We start from the raw sequence: 15,891 nt of genomic DNA on the forward strand, positions 1-15,891 counted from the left end.
TCGCAGTGCGCCACATTGGGGAGAGTGGTGCCGGCCGCCGCCATGCGGGGACAGCGGACCGAGACGGGGGTTGAGGAGCCGGCCGCCGCCACATGAGGACAGCAGAACCGGGTCCAGGGCGTCGGGGTCTCGGGTGACACGAATCCACCCCTTTGGCCGTCCAGGCATCGGGGACGTCGCCACATCGTAGGGCGGGGCGCCGTTCTAGGTGGACGTGCTCCGCCTGCCGCCCACACCGCACAGGCCGGGGCTGGCAGACTGGAGGCCAGCCGGCTGCCACCGCACCGTGCAGATCCGGGGCTGGGGTGCCCGGATCCACCCAGCAGCCGGCCGACAGTCGCCAGAGACGAAGGGGAGAGCGCAGCCGCACCCTGCAGATTGGCCGGCAGTGGAGACGAAGGGGAGAGCGCCACGCCGCACCCTGCAGATTGTCGCGGCTGTATTCCACCTCCGTGTCACATCTCGTTTCGCCTTGTCGCCGCGGCTGCTCTTGAATCGACCTCCAAGCTAATTAATCTGCGGTGCGGCTGTGGTAGGCCATGACCATGACGCAGCTGAGCTTTGGATCATTCTCCACAAGGTTCAAGAAAAGAAAAAGAAAAAAGGGTGCAAATTTCATTCAGCAACCGCCGTGTCTAGAGGTTTAAGACATATCAGAGACAATACCCTTCTTAAATAAAAAATGATTTGTTTCGGACCACTACGTTCGCTGGTCTGAAACCTAGCTGAAAAACACTATTCCGACTGAATTGTTGTGAGAGAAAAACACTGTTCGGCTGGTTTGGTGAACAGTAAACTGAGAGGGGAACCAGCCGGCTGGCTGGTCTGAACCAGACCAGCGAACGGCCCTAAACAATACCAGGGCTGCTGGCTGCATGGCTGGATTCTCTTGTTCCATGGCTGGAATCCCAGTGGGCAAATAATGCGTCGTGTGGAAACCAGGCAGCGGCAATGCAAGAAGGCACCATGAGGCAATGCAAGCAATTCATAAAGCCTCCTCAAACTTTCGCACAACATAAATACGTTCCAAGCTTGTTAGAATGTACGAACCACAGAAAGGTCGAGAAACTAATAATACAAGCCAGGAGTTCAGCAAGAAGAAAAATTTTGCAGGTTCTAAATAGGCAGCAGAGTACACTGAAACTTTGATACAGCATATTAGAATAGAAAATGGGTCGGTTGAACATAAGAGCCGACACAGTCGAGTCAACTTGTGGTGATGGCCTGATGTAGTCTGGCACGCATTGAAGCCAACACCATTTGGGCTGCACCACGGTTCAACCAGAAACATGGATCAGAAACACTAATCTGCGAGTGGAAGAAAGTTGGTCAATAATTCTACTGAATCTTCTTCTGATATTATGCTTACAACCATAAATTATTCGATGACCAAAGTGCTTGTTTCCTAGTGATTAATCATACAAGGATGTGTCACAGACTCACAGGTGACAGATTATAAACAAGTGACCTATGTACAAATCAAACGACGGAACCAACCATCGAGGCAGCAAACAGAGTAGCGGCTGGTGGCTACAAACAGAGTTAGTGCAGCCACTAGAAACGGTTCAGTGACTATACCTACGTCCGATGTATAATGGATTCACCGAAAATCCGTATATGCTAAAATACGTTTGGCAGTTTCATCATTGCTAAAAATAAAATACTACTCGCCCTCGCGAAGCAAAAATGTAATTCATACATCAGCTTAGATGTCCACATGCATGTATTTGCATATTGGGAATGCGACGGTGCTGTAGCAGCAATGTCTCTTTTAGACCATTCTATGTAGTCAGGACTCAGAAATCATAATGTTATTTGTTTGCCGGAAATTAGGCTAACAGATTTTCAAAATCTGCGAAGTCGGAAAAACTCAGACGCACTCGAATGGCTGACACGCACGAGGAGCAACAGTGACACCATCAGCTAGGATAGGACAGAACAGGGTGGAGAGAGTACTTACACTGTAGCATGTAGAACCAAATTCCGAAAGACACATTATTATTGTCTTCCCGCTGGAAATTCAGATTAATCTAATAATTAATTGAGTAGAGACAAGCAAGTGATATACATATATGCCAAAAAGGAGACAGAATTGTAACTAGACAGAAACAAATAAAGAGGGAGATATTAACTACAAAATTCTCAGCGTACCTGATTAATAATATTTATGCATATCACACGTGGGATGGTTGGGATGGACGTTGCATGCGTTTCTCAGCGCAGCCAATGCAGCATCCCCCTCCGCAGCAGACACGCCACTACAAACGATCAGCCCTCTGAGTACATGAAGGGAAGGCAGGTACTCCAAGCCGATATTCCCACATTCACTATTGTTATCTTTTAGGGCCCGCAAAGGGACATCAAACCTAAGCGCTTCAAGATTTGGCATCACGCCAGAGGGTACAACTTTTCTGGAGTCATTGCTTTTTCCAGAGGCAAAGGGCATAGCATCTTCTCCATTCCATATATGCAATGAAATGCTAGCGTCCTCCTTGTTGGGCTGCTCAAACTGGACCATTAGATTGGTCCCCAAGTTCCTCAACTTCTGGAAGAAGCAGCCATCACCAGCGTTAATATTACTTGCTGTTACTGTGGACTTTGTTCCCAGGCTAAGAAAACAGAGTGCCGGCAACCTAGCAAGGAGTTTCAGATCCTGCTCATCCATAGTAGTCACCCACAGTTTCAAGTGGGACAAGTTGCGAAGACGTAAGGGATTAATGCATGACGGCAATTTAGACAATTTAATAATAGACCATGACAAATATTGGAGAGGTCGTGGGAGCAGAAAGCCTGCTGCTTCCCACATGGCTGTATCCACGCCCCAACCTAAACCACCCAAGTGTATATGCTGGAGCTTTTGCAGATTGCTTAGAGACTCCATAAAATCTCTCTGCATGCTCTCGTCCATCCCTTTAGTGCCGAACATGAGCACCCTGAGTTCTCGCAGGGTGCCTAGCTCCTTCAAAAACTTTTTGGGCTTATCACAATCATTGAATATTATCAGCTCCTCTAGGGAAACTAGCTTCCCAATCCCATCAGGCACCTTGCTGTAAGCACGTAGTCGGACCAGCTCTGTTAGGTGCACAATGCTTGCTGGCAACGTTCCGTCCACATCTAGTGTTTGCAGTAACTTTAGATTCCCTATTTGTTTTGGGAGCTCTAGGGCATGACCTCGGCATCGTATTCCAAGATACCTCAAGTGAAGTAAATCACCAAGATGCTCCAGGTGACAACCTTCCTTAAAGTTGCAACCCACTATATCCAGCACGCGCAAAAGTTTAAATCTCAAAAACTGTTGCCAGCTATCAATAGAACACATGAATGCAGTATATGACCTCACTTTTGGCATCCTAGTAACCATGGCTTCAGAATTAATGTGCTCGGCTATTCCATTTTGGTGGGTTAACCGACGGACATTGCTTAGTGTAGGTGTTCCTTCCACATTGCCTCCTAATATAGCAATAAAGTTTTCTTCAGATGAAAGCTTACGCATCAGATCAAGAACCATATCATGAACACGACAGCCTGATACTGTTCCATCCAAGTCGTTCTCCACCACCTGGATCAAGCTTCTATTAATGAGATCGTTGAAGTATCTTTCTCCAAGCTCCAATAATCTTGTACCTTGTTTCCCATCGATAAATCCTTCAGCTACCCACTTCCATATCAAAGAATCCTTTCTAATCACATAGTCTTCTGGATATGTACTTAGATATAGTAAGCATGTCCTCAAATATGGAGGAAGATGGTAGTAGCTAAATGAAAGTATTGTCATAGTCTCTTCAGCTTCCATATTGCCTTTGGATCCAAAACAAATAGAGTTCAACACCTCAGACCATTCATACTTTTGTTTACCGGCCAACAAACTAGCCATTGCCAGGATTGCTAATGGTATACCACCACATTTCTTTACAATTTTATTGATGACTTCTTCTGGTTCCTTATCATGGTACTTCCCCTCTGCACCAAATATCCTTGTATAGAGTAACTTCATGGAGTCATCATCAGAAAGTGGTTTTAGCTTGTAAATGTCACCAGCTTCATTGGCAACATCAAACTTACGAGTAGTTGTGATTACTTTACTTCCACAATTATTCTCAACAAGTGACAGTTTGATTGCTTCCCAAGTGGGCACATCCCATACATCATCAATAACAATAAAATACCTATCCACATGAAAGTGTAAGAACCATTGGTTAGTAATGTTTGGAGCTTCTGCAGAAGCAAGATATTTACTAAGATTAAAAAAAATTAGTATGACACATCAAACACATGATCACGCTAGTAAAAACAAAACTATGTGTTGATGTTTCAGAATCTTAATTTCGTGCTAACAATCGGCACTGCTGGAAATCATAGAAGAGGCAATTCAAAAAATTAACCCTACAATTTTTGGAATACTTATGGAAACTAAACACCAATTCAAAGGGGTTATTTGAAAAATCTACATATTTAAGGCCACATTATTATAAAGAACATACGTACCTAAGGGCATGTTGCAACACAAGCTGACCGCCTAACCCTAAAACTTTGTTTTCCCCCTCAAATTTATAGTTTCAGAAAGAAAATATTCTGAAAATCTAAGGACAATTAATAAATACATTATAGTGTATTGCCCTTTTATATAGGGAGCGAAGTACATCTTTCGGCATTCGAAAAGACGAGCTAAAAGCAGTTACATTAGAGACCACTGAATAAATGGATTTCATCTTATATGTGTGGAGTGGAGAAAATGAATCTCAAGAAGCAATCTGGCATAGATGATATGGAGATAATATATTTTACTATAAGCTACAGCATAGTGAAAACTAGTAGTATCGACTAACTTTGAGCAAGAACATCTTAAAAGGCACTCCCTAAATTACAATTTACAATTGGGTTGCTGATGTGTACCTCTTGTTCTCCAGGAATTCTTGGACTTCACGAATTAGGAGTGCCACACCTCTTCTAGTGTTATGAATGTTGTCATACTTTATCTTGTCAAGATCAAAGAGGATGTCCTTGAAAACTTTTACCAAGTCATGATCCCGTCCAACTGAAACGAAAGCTGCACAGTCATACTGCGATTTTAGGTTGTCATACGCTGCTTTGGCAAGAGTTGTTTTGCCCAGTCCCCCAACTCCTACAATAGAAACCTTCTTGGCAGGCGCAACATCATCTGGTTGGGATGGATTCAGCATGGATATGAGCTCGTCCCTTGACTTGTTGACACCAATAAGTCGTGTCACTTCTTTGCACATAGCTTTCATGCAGGGATCAAGAGTTGACGATGTTGCGAGCGGCTTGCACACATTGTCATCAAGTTTGTAATCCTGACGCCTTTTAGCTAGCTCCTCAAGATTCTTCTTGATGTCTTCGATGACACCAGCAATACCACGGCGAGCCTTGGCCTTGCTGAACACCTTGCCCATCTTCTTCATAGCGCGTTTGAGCCTGCTCGGGTCAGTAGGCTCACCACCTTCGACGCGCACGAGGAAGGTGTCGAGGACATCCTCCATATCATACGATGCCTCCCTGACCTCACGTGCCCACACCTTGACTTGCCCGTTGAGCCGATCCCATGGCACCTCCGAGACCTCGCCGAGGAAGGCATAGATGCTCTCCAGCTCGCTGTGGAGCCACTGCACTTGCTTCTTCACGCCCTTCTGGAGCTTGTATTCATCATGGAGCAGCTGAAGAAGCTTGGGGGCGAGGCTTCCCAGTGCCCCCGTCACGACACTCATGCTTCTTTCTTCCCTCTCTTGGTTCCCAGTGCAGCAATTCGGGTGGATTAATAGTGGTACTGTGGTGGTGGCAAGGCGTCCAGTGGGAGGCAGTATTAATTAGACACAGTAGGTAAAGACTTGACGCAGCCAGGATTCCCAGGAAGTGGCCACCGCACTTGCTTGTGTTGTTTTCCATGGCGTACGGCAGGCACTACGCAACACAAGTCTCCAGTTAACGCGGCTAGGTACGTAGGGGCTTGCTTTCATCGAGGACGACGGCAGCCCCGCGAGTCTCCGCCAAACCCAAAAAGAGGCGTTCACTTTTACGTCCAGTTGCTCCTTTTAAAACATTTGTGCTGCTTTCCTCCAAGACCAGCACGACGCTAATACCTTGATCCGCACCTAACGCTAATTCTTCTACCGATGAACACATCATTGTAGCAGTTGGTCCTGCAACTTTCTTCCTTGAATACTGCAGACACAATCATGGGTAACCATGTGCAAGATGAGATGGACTGACGGGTGCTCAACATGCGATTTATTTATGCCTCAGACCACGACGGGAATCTTATTACGACCTAATATATACTAAGCACCTAGCCAAATGAACTAATATGGCACCAAATTCTGGAGTTGGTATATTCCTGATAGGAAAATACTTCCCAAACACATGAATTATTGAACCGTGTTATTACTAGTAGTATCGTATAATTTAAGAACACCGACAACACTTGAAATTTTGTGCTTAGAACTGGTAAAAGTATTATCCTTTTATATACTTGGCGCGAGGAGTCAAGTACATCTTTTTGTGTTCTGATAGACGACTAAGAAGTGTTGCATGACTTGGAAATAATATGCATTTTTGTTATATGTGTGAAGTAGAGTGGTAGTAACAAATGAGAATATCAATCTTAGGAAGTCTTCCATAGATTACTCGTAGATAATATTTTTTGTATAACCTATTGGATAATGCAGACTAGCATACAAGGGCTAACTGAGCAGCTACAGTATCATAAAGGCACTAACAAATTACAATTCGCAAATGGGTGCCTGATGTGTACCTCTTGTTCTCCAAGAATTCTCGGAGCTCGCTAATGAGGAGATCAACACCTCTTCCAGTGGTATGGATGTTGTGATACTTGACTTTGTCAAGATGAAAGAGGATGTCCTTGAAAACTGTAACCAAATCACGATCGCGGCCAACTGACACAAAAGCTCCGCAATCATACTTCGACCTAAGCTTGTCATACACCGCTTTTGCAAGTGGTTTTGCCCAATCCCGCAACTCCAACAATAGAAACCTTCTTCATGATCTTCTTGTCCAACACATCGTGATCTAGATGGGATGGATTCAGCACGGATATGAGCTCCTCCCTTGACTTGTCGATGCCAATAAGTCGTGTCACTTATTTGTACATAGCTTTAAGGCGAGGATCAATCTTTGAGGTAGTTGTATTCTGCTTGGACATAATCTCGTCAAGTTTGTACCTCTGACGCCTTTCAGCAATCTCCTCGAGAGACTTCTTGATGTCTTGGATGGCGCCAGCAATACCATGGCGAGCCTTGGCCTTGGTGAAGACTTTACCCATCTACATCTTCTTCATGGCACGTTTGAGCCTGCTCGGGTCAGTAGGCTCCCCACCATCGACGCGCACGAGGTAGGTGTCGAGGACATCCTCCATGTCATAGGATGCCTCCCTGACCTTGCGTGCCCACACCTTGACCTGCTGGTCGAGCCGATCCCATGGCACATCCGAGACATTGCGGAGGAGAGGGTAGATGCTGTCCAGCTCGTCGGTGAGCCACTGCACCTGCTTCCGAACGTCCTTCTGCAGCTTGTACTCACCATGGAGCAGCTGAAGAAGCATGGGGGTTCTATGGCATGCAGTAGCTGATGAGTTAGTAACACGGAAGCAACCAGGCAGCCGGGGTTCTATGGCAGTCATCCCACCTACGCGGGTAGCACATGGGTCCACGCGAGTCCACGTACTAGACGCCTCGGATACCTACGCTGGTTGCACATGAGTCCACGTGAGGCCGCGCAAGCATCCATGCATGCGGCTGCACGCCTCACAGTCACCTAGCTAACGCCAACATCCTCGACCTCGATTCCATGCACGCCACGACGCACTGTCTCTAAAACTTTCTCATTATTTACAAGCACCGAAGCCTGCATCAAATATTTAAGAATTTTTATCGATACCTTCATCAAAATTCAAAGTGGGTTTAACATTTAACAAGTGAAATATATATTCCCTCCGTACCGGTAATTCAAGTCGTTTTGGAGAGTGAAGCGGTTTCCGAAGCATAACTTTGACTTCTTATTTTTATAAAAAAATATTTATTGAAAAGTGATATATGTATATTTTTTGTGAGAGTACTTTTCAAGACAAATCTATTCATATAGTTTTCACATTTCTAAACTCAACAATTTAAATGTTATTAATGATTTATATTTCCAATGCTTGAGCCAAGCCTTGTCCATAACGACTTAAATTTGCAGTATGGAGGGAGTATAGTACAAGAAGCGTGTGTTGCTTACCAACAGCTACCACATCTCTGTGTCGCAGCCCAAGATTTTATTAATTCACAAAATACTAAGGAAAACACATCCTAAACTAAATTTTCAATTTAAAATCGTATATTTAAAGAGTTATATAACGGGCCTTGGCACGTGACCGGAATCATATATTTAAAGAGTTCTGTTGCCAATGCGCATGTGTAAAATTAAGTTTTAATGTAAAATCAGATTTTAAAGAGTTAAAAAACATGCTCAAAATTTTCATGGATCAAATAATACTGTATTACGTTCTGGCCAGAAGAATGAAGCTCTAAGCCGAAGGCCTGGTAGAACGGGGCTTGGTGTGTCGAGGCTCACGCGGGGACGCAGGACATTCTAACGGCATGACCAGTCCTAATGAAAGTTGAAGATCCAACTTTTGTTTAATTGGACTGATGAAACGATTAATGTATTGACAGATTGACCAGTCCTAATGAAACTTTTGTTATCTTCTTAATGAAAATGGAATGATCTCGTGTCGTAAAAAAACAACTTACCTGACAGTGGTGGTAATGTGGCGCAGGATTCTTTTTGTTGATTATTTCTTCATCTCCTAAATAGAGCATTTATTTGTTTACAAGTTTTACGGTAGATGGAAAAAAAATATGAACCATCCATTGGTTCACATCGGACGGTAGAAAAATAAGAAGTACCAAGATAAAGGTACCCGGAAGTACCAAAACATGCGGGACCAGTACCAAATCATGCGATATCAGTGCCTATAAATTTTTAGTTAATCTTCAGATATTATTTTAAAAAAGGGTAGATCGGTAATGTCACTCCCTCCTCAGTCCGTCCAGCTGCAGCGCTGCACGCATAAGTGGCCGCGTCGCCGCGCCTTCCTCCATCCGTCCGGCTCCGTCTCAGTCGCTGAGGAGAGGACCTGGCCAGGGGGATCGACCATCGCCGACGGACGTGCCAGCAGGCATAGCCGGATGCGGCGTCGTTCGCCGACGATCTCCATGCTAGCTGCCGCTACCCATCCTAGCTTGTCCATAGAGCCTGCTTTGGCCTTGTCTCCGTGCTAGCCTTCCGGCGCGAAGCAGAGGGCGTCAAGGCCTCAAGGGTAGCAGCAGCCTGCACACTTGCACGAGCAACGGTGCAAGGTGGCCGGCTGGCCGCACGACTTGAGGCAGCAAATGAAAGTAGCCGCGCTGGAGCAAGACGGAGTAGTAGTGAGATGACTCGAGGCAGTTTAAGAGGAGGCCGTAGATCTTGAGGAACCATGTCCAACCTTGCCGTGGAGGCCGCCCCTGCGAACCATCGCGGCGCGCCGCATCGCCTCGGTCTCCTCGACACGCGCCAATGCCTTCAGCCTCTCGGCCTGCACGCGCCAGCGCTGCTCCTCGAGCTTCTGCACAAGCAGCACACCGGCGGCACAATGTCAGTTGTGGGTGTTAGAACTTATTGATGCTTAACAGGATCTTATGGCCTAGCTCAACCGATAGAACACCCAGTTGTACTTAGGAATTGGAATTACTTTGATGTACCTTCATTGTCGTTCAAGGTACGAGTCGGCATGGTCGTCGTAGACTCGCGGATCTCGTTGCCTTGCGTCTCCTTCTCGGTCTTGTGCGCCTCCTCCTCCTCCTCGGGTCGCTGAAGTAGAGCGGCAGCAGCCTTCCCGTCGCTTACAGCACTCCCCAGATCGGGTTAGGGTTAGGAGTGTTGGGGTCGAGGCTAGTTTCACGGGAAACGTTGGTTTGCGTGAGGGCCGGACTTCCTCTGTTATTATTGCGCTGTGCAACGGGGGGCCGCAACCATTAGTTGGTTGGGTGCCCCTGATCAGGGCGTGTGAGTGGCTCGGACTTGGTCCTTTGACCTTGTCACGAGAGATTATTCCAACATTATCCCCCTTAATCTTAAGTCTAGTACTTATACATATAACCACTCTTTAATGAAACAAAACACCAAGACCAAAGAATTACAACAGCCAATTAAGTGTTACTGAACTCAGTGACTATAGCGCATCATCCCATTTTAGAATATGATCATTCTTAGTCTTATGGAGAGATGGTTGCATTAATGGTCCCCTTATTTCAGAATCAGAGGCTTTCCAATAAACCCATGCCGGCTACATGATACTTAAATAATTTGGGTGGTAAGCCTTTAGTAAGCGGATCCGCGGTCATTTCTTCTGTACTTAAATGCTCAACACTTATTGTTTGATCCTAGACTTTATATTTAACAACATGGTATTTAATGTCAATGTGTTTGGCAGCACCACTTGACTTGTTGTTACTCGCATAGAGAATTGCTGATAAATTATCACAATATATGGTTAGTAGCTTAGATATGCTGTCGACCAATCTTAGTTCGGGAATAAAATTCTTAAGCCATACGGCCTGCCCCGTTGCTTCAAATAAAGCTATGAATTCTGAATGCATTGTTGACGTTGCAGTTATACTTTGTTTGGAGCTCTTCCACGAAATAGCTCCCCATGATAAGGTGAATAGATATCCGGATGTGGACTTAATGGAATCTAAGCACCCATTATAATCAGCGCCTCAATAACCCACGACCTCGAGGTTACTCGACTTCTTATATTTAGCATAAAATTCTTAGTGCCTTGCAAATAACGCAAGGTCTTCTTAACGGCCCTCTAGTGGTCAATCCCTAGATTACTTTGATATCTGCAAAGCATCCCGGTTGTAAAGGCCAAGTCAGGGCGTGTACGGACTTGAGCATACATTATGCTTCTGACAGCAGAAGCGTATGGAATTCTTTTCATCTTATTTTCTTCTTCTTTGTTCCTAGGACACTAAAATGTTCCAAACTTATCGCCCTTGACTATTGGAGCAGGTGAAGTAGAGCACTTATGCATATTATATCTTTTTAGCACCTTTTCTATATATGCCATTTGAGATAATCCCAATACTCCCTTAGTTCTATCTCGATGAATTTCTATGCCAAGAACATAGGAAGCATCACCAAGGTCTTTCATGACAAATTTAGAGGAGAGGAAAACTTTGGTTTCCAACAACATGTCCTTATTGTTGCTGGCTAATAGGATATCATCCACATATAATACTAAGATAACAAATTCACTCCCCCTGAACTTAGCATAGATGCAATTGTCCACACAATTTCCCTTAAAATCATATTTTCTTATTATCTTATCAAACTTTAGGTACCACTTTCTAGATGCTTGCTTGAGTCAATAAATGGATTTCTAAAGTAAGCATCCTAAACATGTTTTTCCTTCCACAACAAACCCTTCTGGTTGTGCAATGTAAACCTTTTCATCTAAATCACCATTAAGGAATGTTGTTTTAATATCCATCTGATGTAATTCTAAGTCAAAATGAGCCACGAGCGCCATTACTATTCTTAGTGAATCTTTTGCTAACACAGGTGAGAAGGTTTCTAAATAATCAATTCCTTCTACTTGTGTGAATCCTTTGCTACGAGTCTAGCTTTAAATCTTTCAACTTTCCCTTTGGAGTCACGTTTGGTCTTCTAGACCCATTTGCAGCCTACTGTTTTGGCTCCTTTGGGAATTTCCACTAAGTCCCAATCCTTATTAGTGCTCATAGACTTAATTTCATCATTCATGGCATTAAACCACTCCGATGAATACTTACTCTTAATGGCTTCCATAAATGAAGTGGGATCACTTTCCCACATTATGTCATCTAAACCTTCAACATTGTAAAGGAACTCAGTATTGTAAGTGACATAGTCGCCAGAGATGGCAGACTTTCTTACTCTTTGTGATCTTCTTAGAGGCTCTTCACTTTCATTATTTGGAACTTCACTTACAATATGAGATAGTTCTTCACTTTCATTATTTGGCACCTCACTTATAATATGAGGCTGTAGAGTGTAGAATGTTGAACTCGTCAATCCCATGCACACCTGAACCATGATGTAAATAGTTCAGTTGCATGAGCACGTTTACATTATCTAGTTAGCTAGCTGTTGCATGTAATCAATCGGTGTAAATGGCCAGAACCGTGCTGCGTTCACGTTGCGGCCTAGGAACTCTCTCGCCACGCCACGTATGAAACGTTCCCGCGCTTCAGGCGGGCACGACGCAACGTGAGCGGGCGTGGCGGGGATCTCGGATCATGGATCAGTAGCACCGAAATAAATCAAAGAAAGCAAGCCAGAAAAGGTCGCGACATTGTGCGACGCAAAACTGCTCTCTCGTGTTCCCATTCATGTTCCTGTGCGACGTCGTGAGCGGAGAGAGTGATCGTCGGCCGTTGCCGATCGCTGTCGGCGCAGCCATTCTGGCAGCCGGCGCCAACAACTGGTATCAGAGCGATAGTGCATGTTCTACGATGGCTCGGTGAGCCCTCCTCGTCAACGACCGCGGAAGGTGCGCGTGTTCCCACGCAGAAGTCCGGTGGTGGTGGAGATGGGCGACGGCACATCGTCAGGCAGCTCGGGGCATGGAGTACGGGAGAGCTCACTCATGTGGCCGATGTTGACCCGCTCCAATTACACGAAGTGGGCGATGCTCATGTAATGCAACTATGAGACCCTGGAGATCTGGGAGATGATCGAGCCCGGCGGCAAAGGAGTGAAGCGGTCGCAAGACCGGCAGGCCATGGGCACGCTCCTTCGATCTGTGCCTCAGGAGATGTGGCAGATGCTGGGGGCGAAGAAAACCGTCAAGGAGGCGTGGGCGGGGGTGAAAAGCATGCACGTTGGAGCTGAACGCGTGAAGGAGGCCAACGCCCAACGGCTGCTCCGAGAGTTCGAGAACATTGTGTTCAAGGACGGTGAGACGGTGGATGAGTTCGCCATGCGCATCAACGCGCTAGCTGCGGATCTACGCACATCTGGTGAGAGCGTTGAGGAGATCCGGGTGGTGAAGAAGATGTTGCGTGTGCTGCCCCAACGCTACACGCAGATCGTGATCTCAATCGAGACCTTGCTCGATCTAAAATCGCTAACAATTGAAGACCTCGTCGGCAGACTCAAGATGGCCGAGGACCGATTCGGGGTCGTGGCCATCACAGACAAGGCCAGCAAACTCCTGTTGACTGAGGAGGATTGGGCAGCAAGGAATCGTCATTGCCTCCTGCCGGAGTCCTCGTCGTCGACTGGGAGTGAGAGGAGGTCTGGAAAGCCGAAGGGCGGTGGTGGTGTTGGACGTGGTGACCATGGCGAGAAGAAAGAACACGCCCCCAGGTCCACGTATGAGGGCACTCCAAGGCGGAAAGGGCGGTGCAGGAACTGTGGCATCTATGGCCACTGGAAGGAAGACTGCAAGCAGCCGCCGAGAAAGGAACGCAAGGAGGAGGCTCATCATGTGCAGGCTGACACCGAACATGCCGCACTGCTCTTGGCAACGGTGAACACCATGCACGTTCGACTACGCGACGTCGAGTCATTGGAGAGGTGCATGACGCGCCAGGTCGTGCATCTCAATGAGAAGAAGGTTCATCCCGGCGACTGCGATGAAGATCGTGATGTCTAGGTCCTCGATACGGGGGCCTACAATCACATGATGGGGCGACGCGAGGCGCTCGTGTCGCTAGACACGTCGGTGCACGGCACGGTGCGCTTCGGCGATGGATCGCTCGTCGAGATTGAGGGCATCGGATCGGTGATGCTCCAAGCCAAGAAAACGGGGCACAAGGTACTCACAGAAGTTTAATATATTCCTAAACTGAAAAGTAACATTGTTAGCTTGGGTCAACTTGAGGAGGGTGGCTGTAAGGTTGTGATTGAAGATGGTTTTTGCAATGTGTTTGATGTTGAGCGCTCACTGCTAGCCAGAGCTCCGAGGGTTAAGAACCGATTGTGTTTGCTTAAAACCCAGCTTGCTGCACCTATTTGTTTAGTGGCAAAGGTTGATGATGTGGCTTGGCTTTGGCATGGGAGATATGGCCATCTGAATTTTTGGGCTCTTCGGGAGCTTGGTGTAAAAGAGATGGTGGATGGCATGCCATTGATTGATAGGATAGAAGAATTCTGTGATGGATGTGCACTTGGCAAACAACAACATCACCCATTTCCACAGGTGGCGAGTTACAGAGCTGACAAGCAGCTGGATCTGTTCCATGCAGATCTTTGTGGACAGATCAGACCCAAAACACCAGGTGGTAAGAGTTTCTTTCTGCTCATGGTTGATGATTACAGTCGATATATGTGGATTGGGCTCCTGGCAACAAAAGATGAAGCTTTCAAGTGTTTCAAAAGGGTGAAAGCACTTGCTGAAATTGAACGCGGTGGCAAGCTACGCGTGTTCCAGAGTGATAGAGGTGGAGAATTCAATTCCATCGAGTTTAGAGAATATTGTGATGAGCATGGTGTCAAGCACTTCACTACCACTCCCTATACACCACAGTAGAACGGGGTTTTTGAAAGGAGAAACCGTACTATGGTAGAGATGGCGAGGTGTTTACTAAAAAGCAAGAATGTTCCTGGAGAATTCTAGGGTGAAGCAGTGTCCACAGCAGTGTATCTGTTGAACCGTGCCCCAACCAAGAGTCTGCAAGGGAGGACACCATATGAAGCATGGCATAACCGAAAGCCCAAGGTGCAACATTTGTGTACCTTGGGTTGTGTAGCTCATGTCAAGAAAGTCGGGCCTGGGATTAGCAAACTATCTGACAAGTCGACCAAAATGGTTTTCATCGGCTATGAAGCTGGGACAAAGGGCTATAGAGTTTATGATCCAGTAGCCAAGAAACTCCACATATACATAGATGTGGTGTTTGAAGAAAATCGAGCTTGGTTGTGGAATGAAGGAGCTCGAAGCGAACCAGCAGTTCCTACTTTTGATGTTGAGTATTTCTCTGTTGTCGGAAGTGGAACAGTAACTGAAGATGCAGAACATGCAGCAGGCATTTCAGCTGGTCCCATGTTTCAGGAGCAAGGATCGCCCTCCCAAGATCCGTGGGCTATCAACGATGACTCAAGTGCTGCATCAAATCAGTCAACACCCCCAAGCAGTTCAGCAGTTCAAGAAGTTGAGTTTGCAACTCCACCTATAGGAGAATCTATCGACTCAGAAGGAGTGCCATTGAGGTATCGAACTCTGAATAATTTGAATGACACAACTGATGAGAATGGTGATTTTGAGTATAGTGGAGTATGCTATCTTGCAGCAGAGGAACCTAGGAGTGTTGAGGTAGCATTGAGTGAGAATTGTTGGAGAAAAGCCATGGAAGCCAAGATGGAATCCATCTAGGCAAACAAAACTTGGGAGCTGTCAGTGTTACCAGCAGGCCACCGAGCTATTGGTCTTAAATGGGTGTTCAAAGTAAAGAAAGACCCAGACGGAAATGTGGTCAAGCACAAAGCTCGGTTGGTAGCAAAAGGGTATGTACAGCGTGAGGTGGTGGATTTTGATGAAGTATTTGCTCTAGTGGCAAGAATAGAAACAGTGAGGCTATTAATTGCGTTGGCTGCACAGAAGGGTTGGCAAGTGCACCACATGGATGTCAAGTCGGCATTTTTGAATGGTGATTTGAGGGAGGAGGTGTATGTTCATCAACCTCTAGGTTTTGTTGTCAAAGGAAGCAGTGATAAAGTCCTAAAACTAAAAAAGGCCCTATATGGGCTGTGTCAGGCTCCAAGAGCATGGAATGCTAAGTTAGACAGTGAACTGTTGAGGCTTGGTTTTGTGAAAAATCCACTTGAACATGTTGTTTATAGAAGATCAAA

General features: G+C 46.0%; 2 protein-coding genes across 2 annotated transcripts; one reads left to right on the forward strand and one right to left on the reverse strand.

The window, feature by feature from the left end:
- Nucleotides 1-967: 967 nt before the first annotated feature.
- Nucleotides 968-5,795, reverse strand: LOC136482757 (disease resistance protein RGA5-like). The gene is made up of 4 exons (XM_066479964.1): nt 4,894-5,795; nt 2,152-4,166; nt 1,961-2,012; nt 968-1,308 (listed from the first exon to the last, which is right to left on the reverse strand). The coding sequence occupies exons 1-2, from the start codon at nt 5,721-5,723 to the stop codon at nt 2,156-2,158; spliced, it is 2,841 nt and encodes a 946-aa protein (XP_066336061.1). The 5' UTR covers nt 5,724-5,795; the 3' UTR covers nt 968-1,308; nt 1,961-2,012; nt 2,152-2,155.
- Nucleotides 5,796-12,769: 6,974 nt separating this feature from the next.
- On the forward strand, nt 12,770-13,696 carry LOC136480701 (uncharacterized). Its single transcript, XM_066478169.1, has one exon. It carries the CDS (start codon nt 12,770-12,772, stop codon nt 13,694-13,696), a length of 927 nt encoding a protein of 308 aa, XP_066334266.1.
- Nucleotides 13,697-15,891: the final 2,195 nt, after the last annotated feature.

The sequence above is a fragment of the Miscanthus floridulus genome, chromosome 9 (assembly GCF_019320115.1).
Source record: "Miscanthus floridulus cultivar M001 chromosome 9, ASM1932011v1, whole genome shotgun sequence".
Taxonomy (NCBI): Eukaryota; Viridiplantae; Streptophyta; class Magnoliopsida; order Poales; family Poaceae; genus Miscanthus; species Miscanthus floridulus.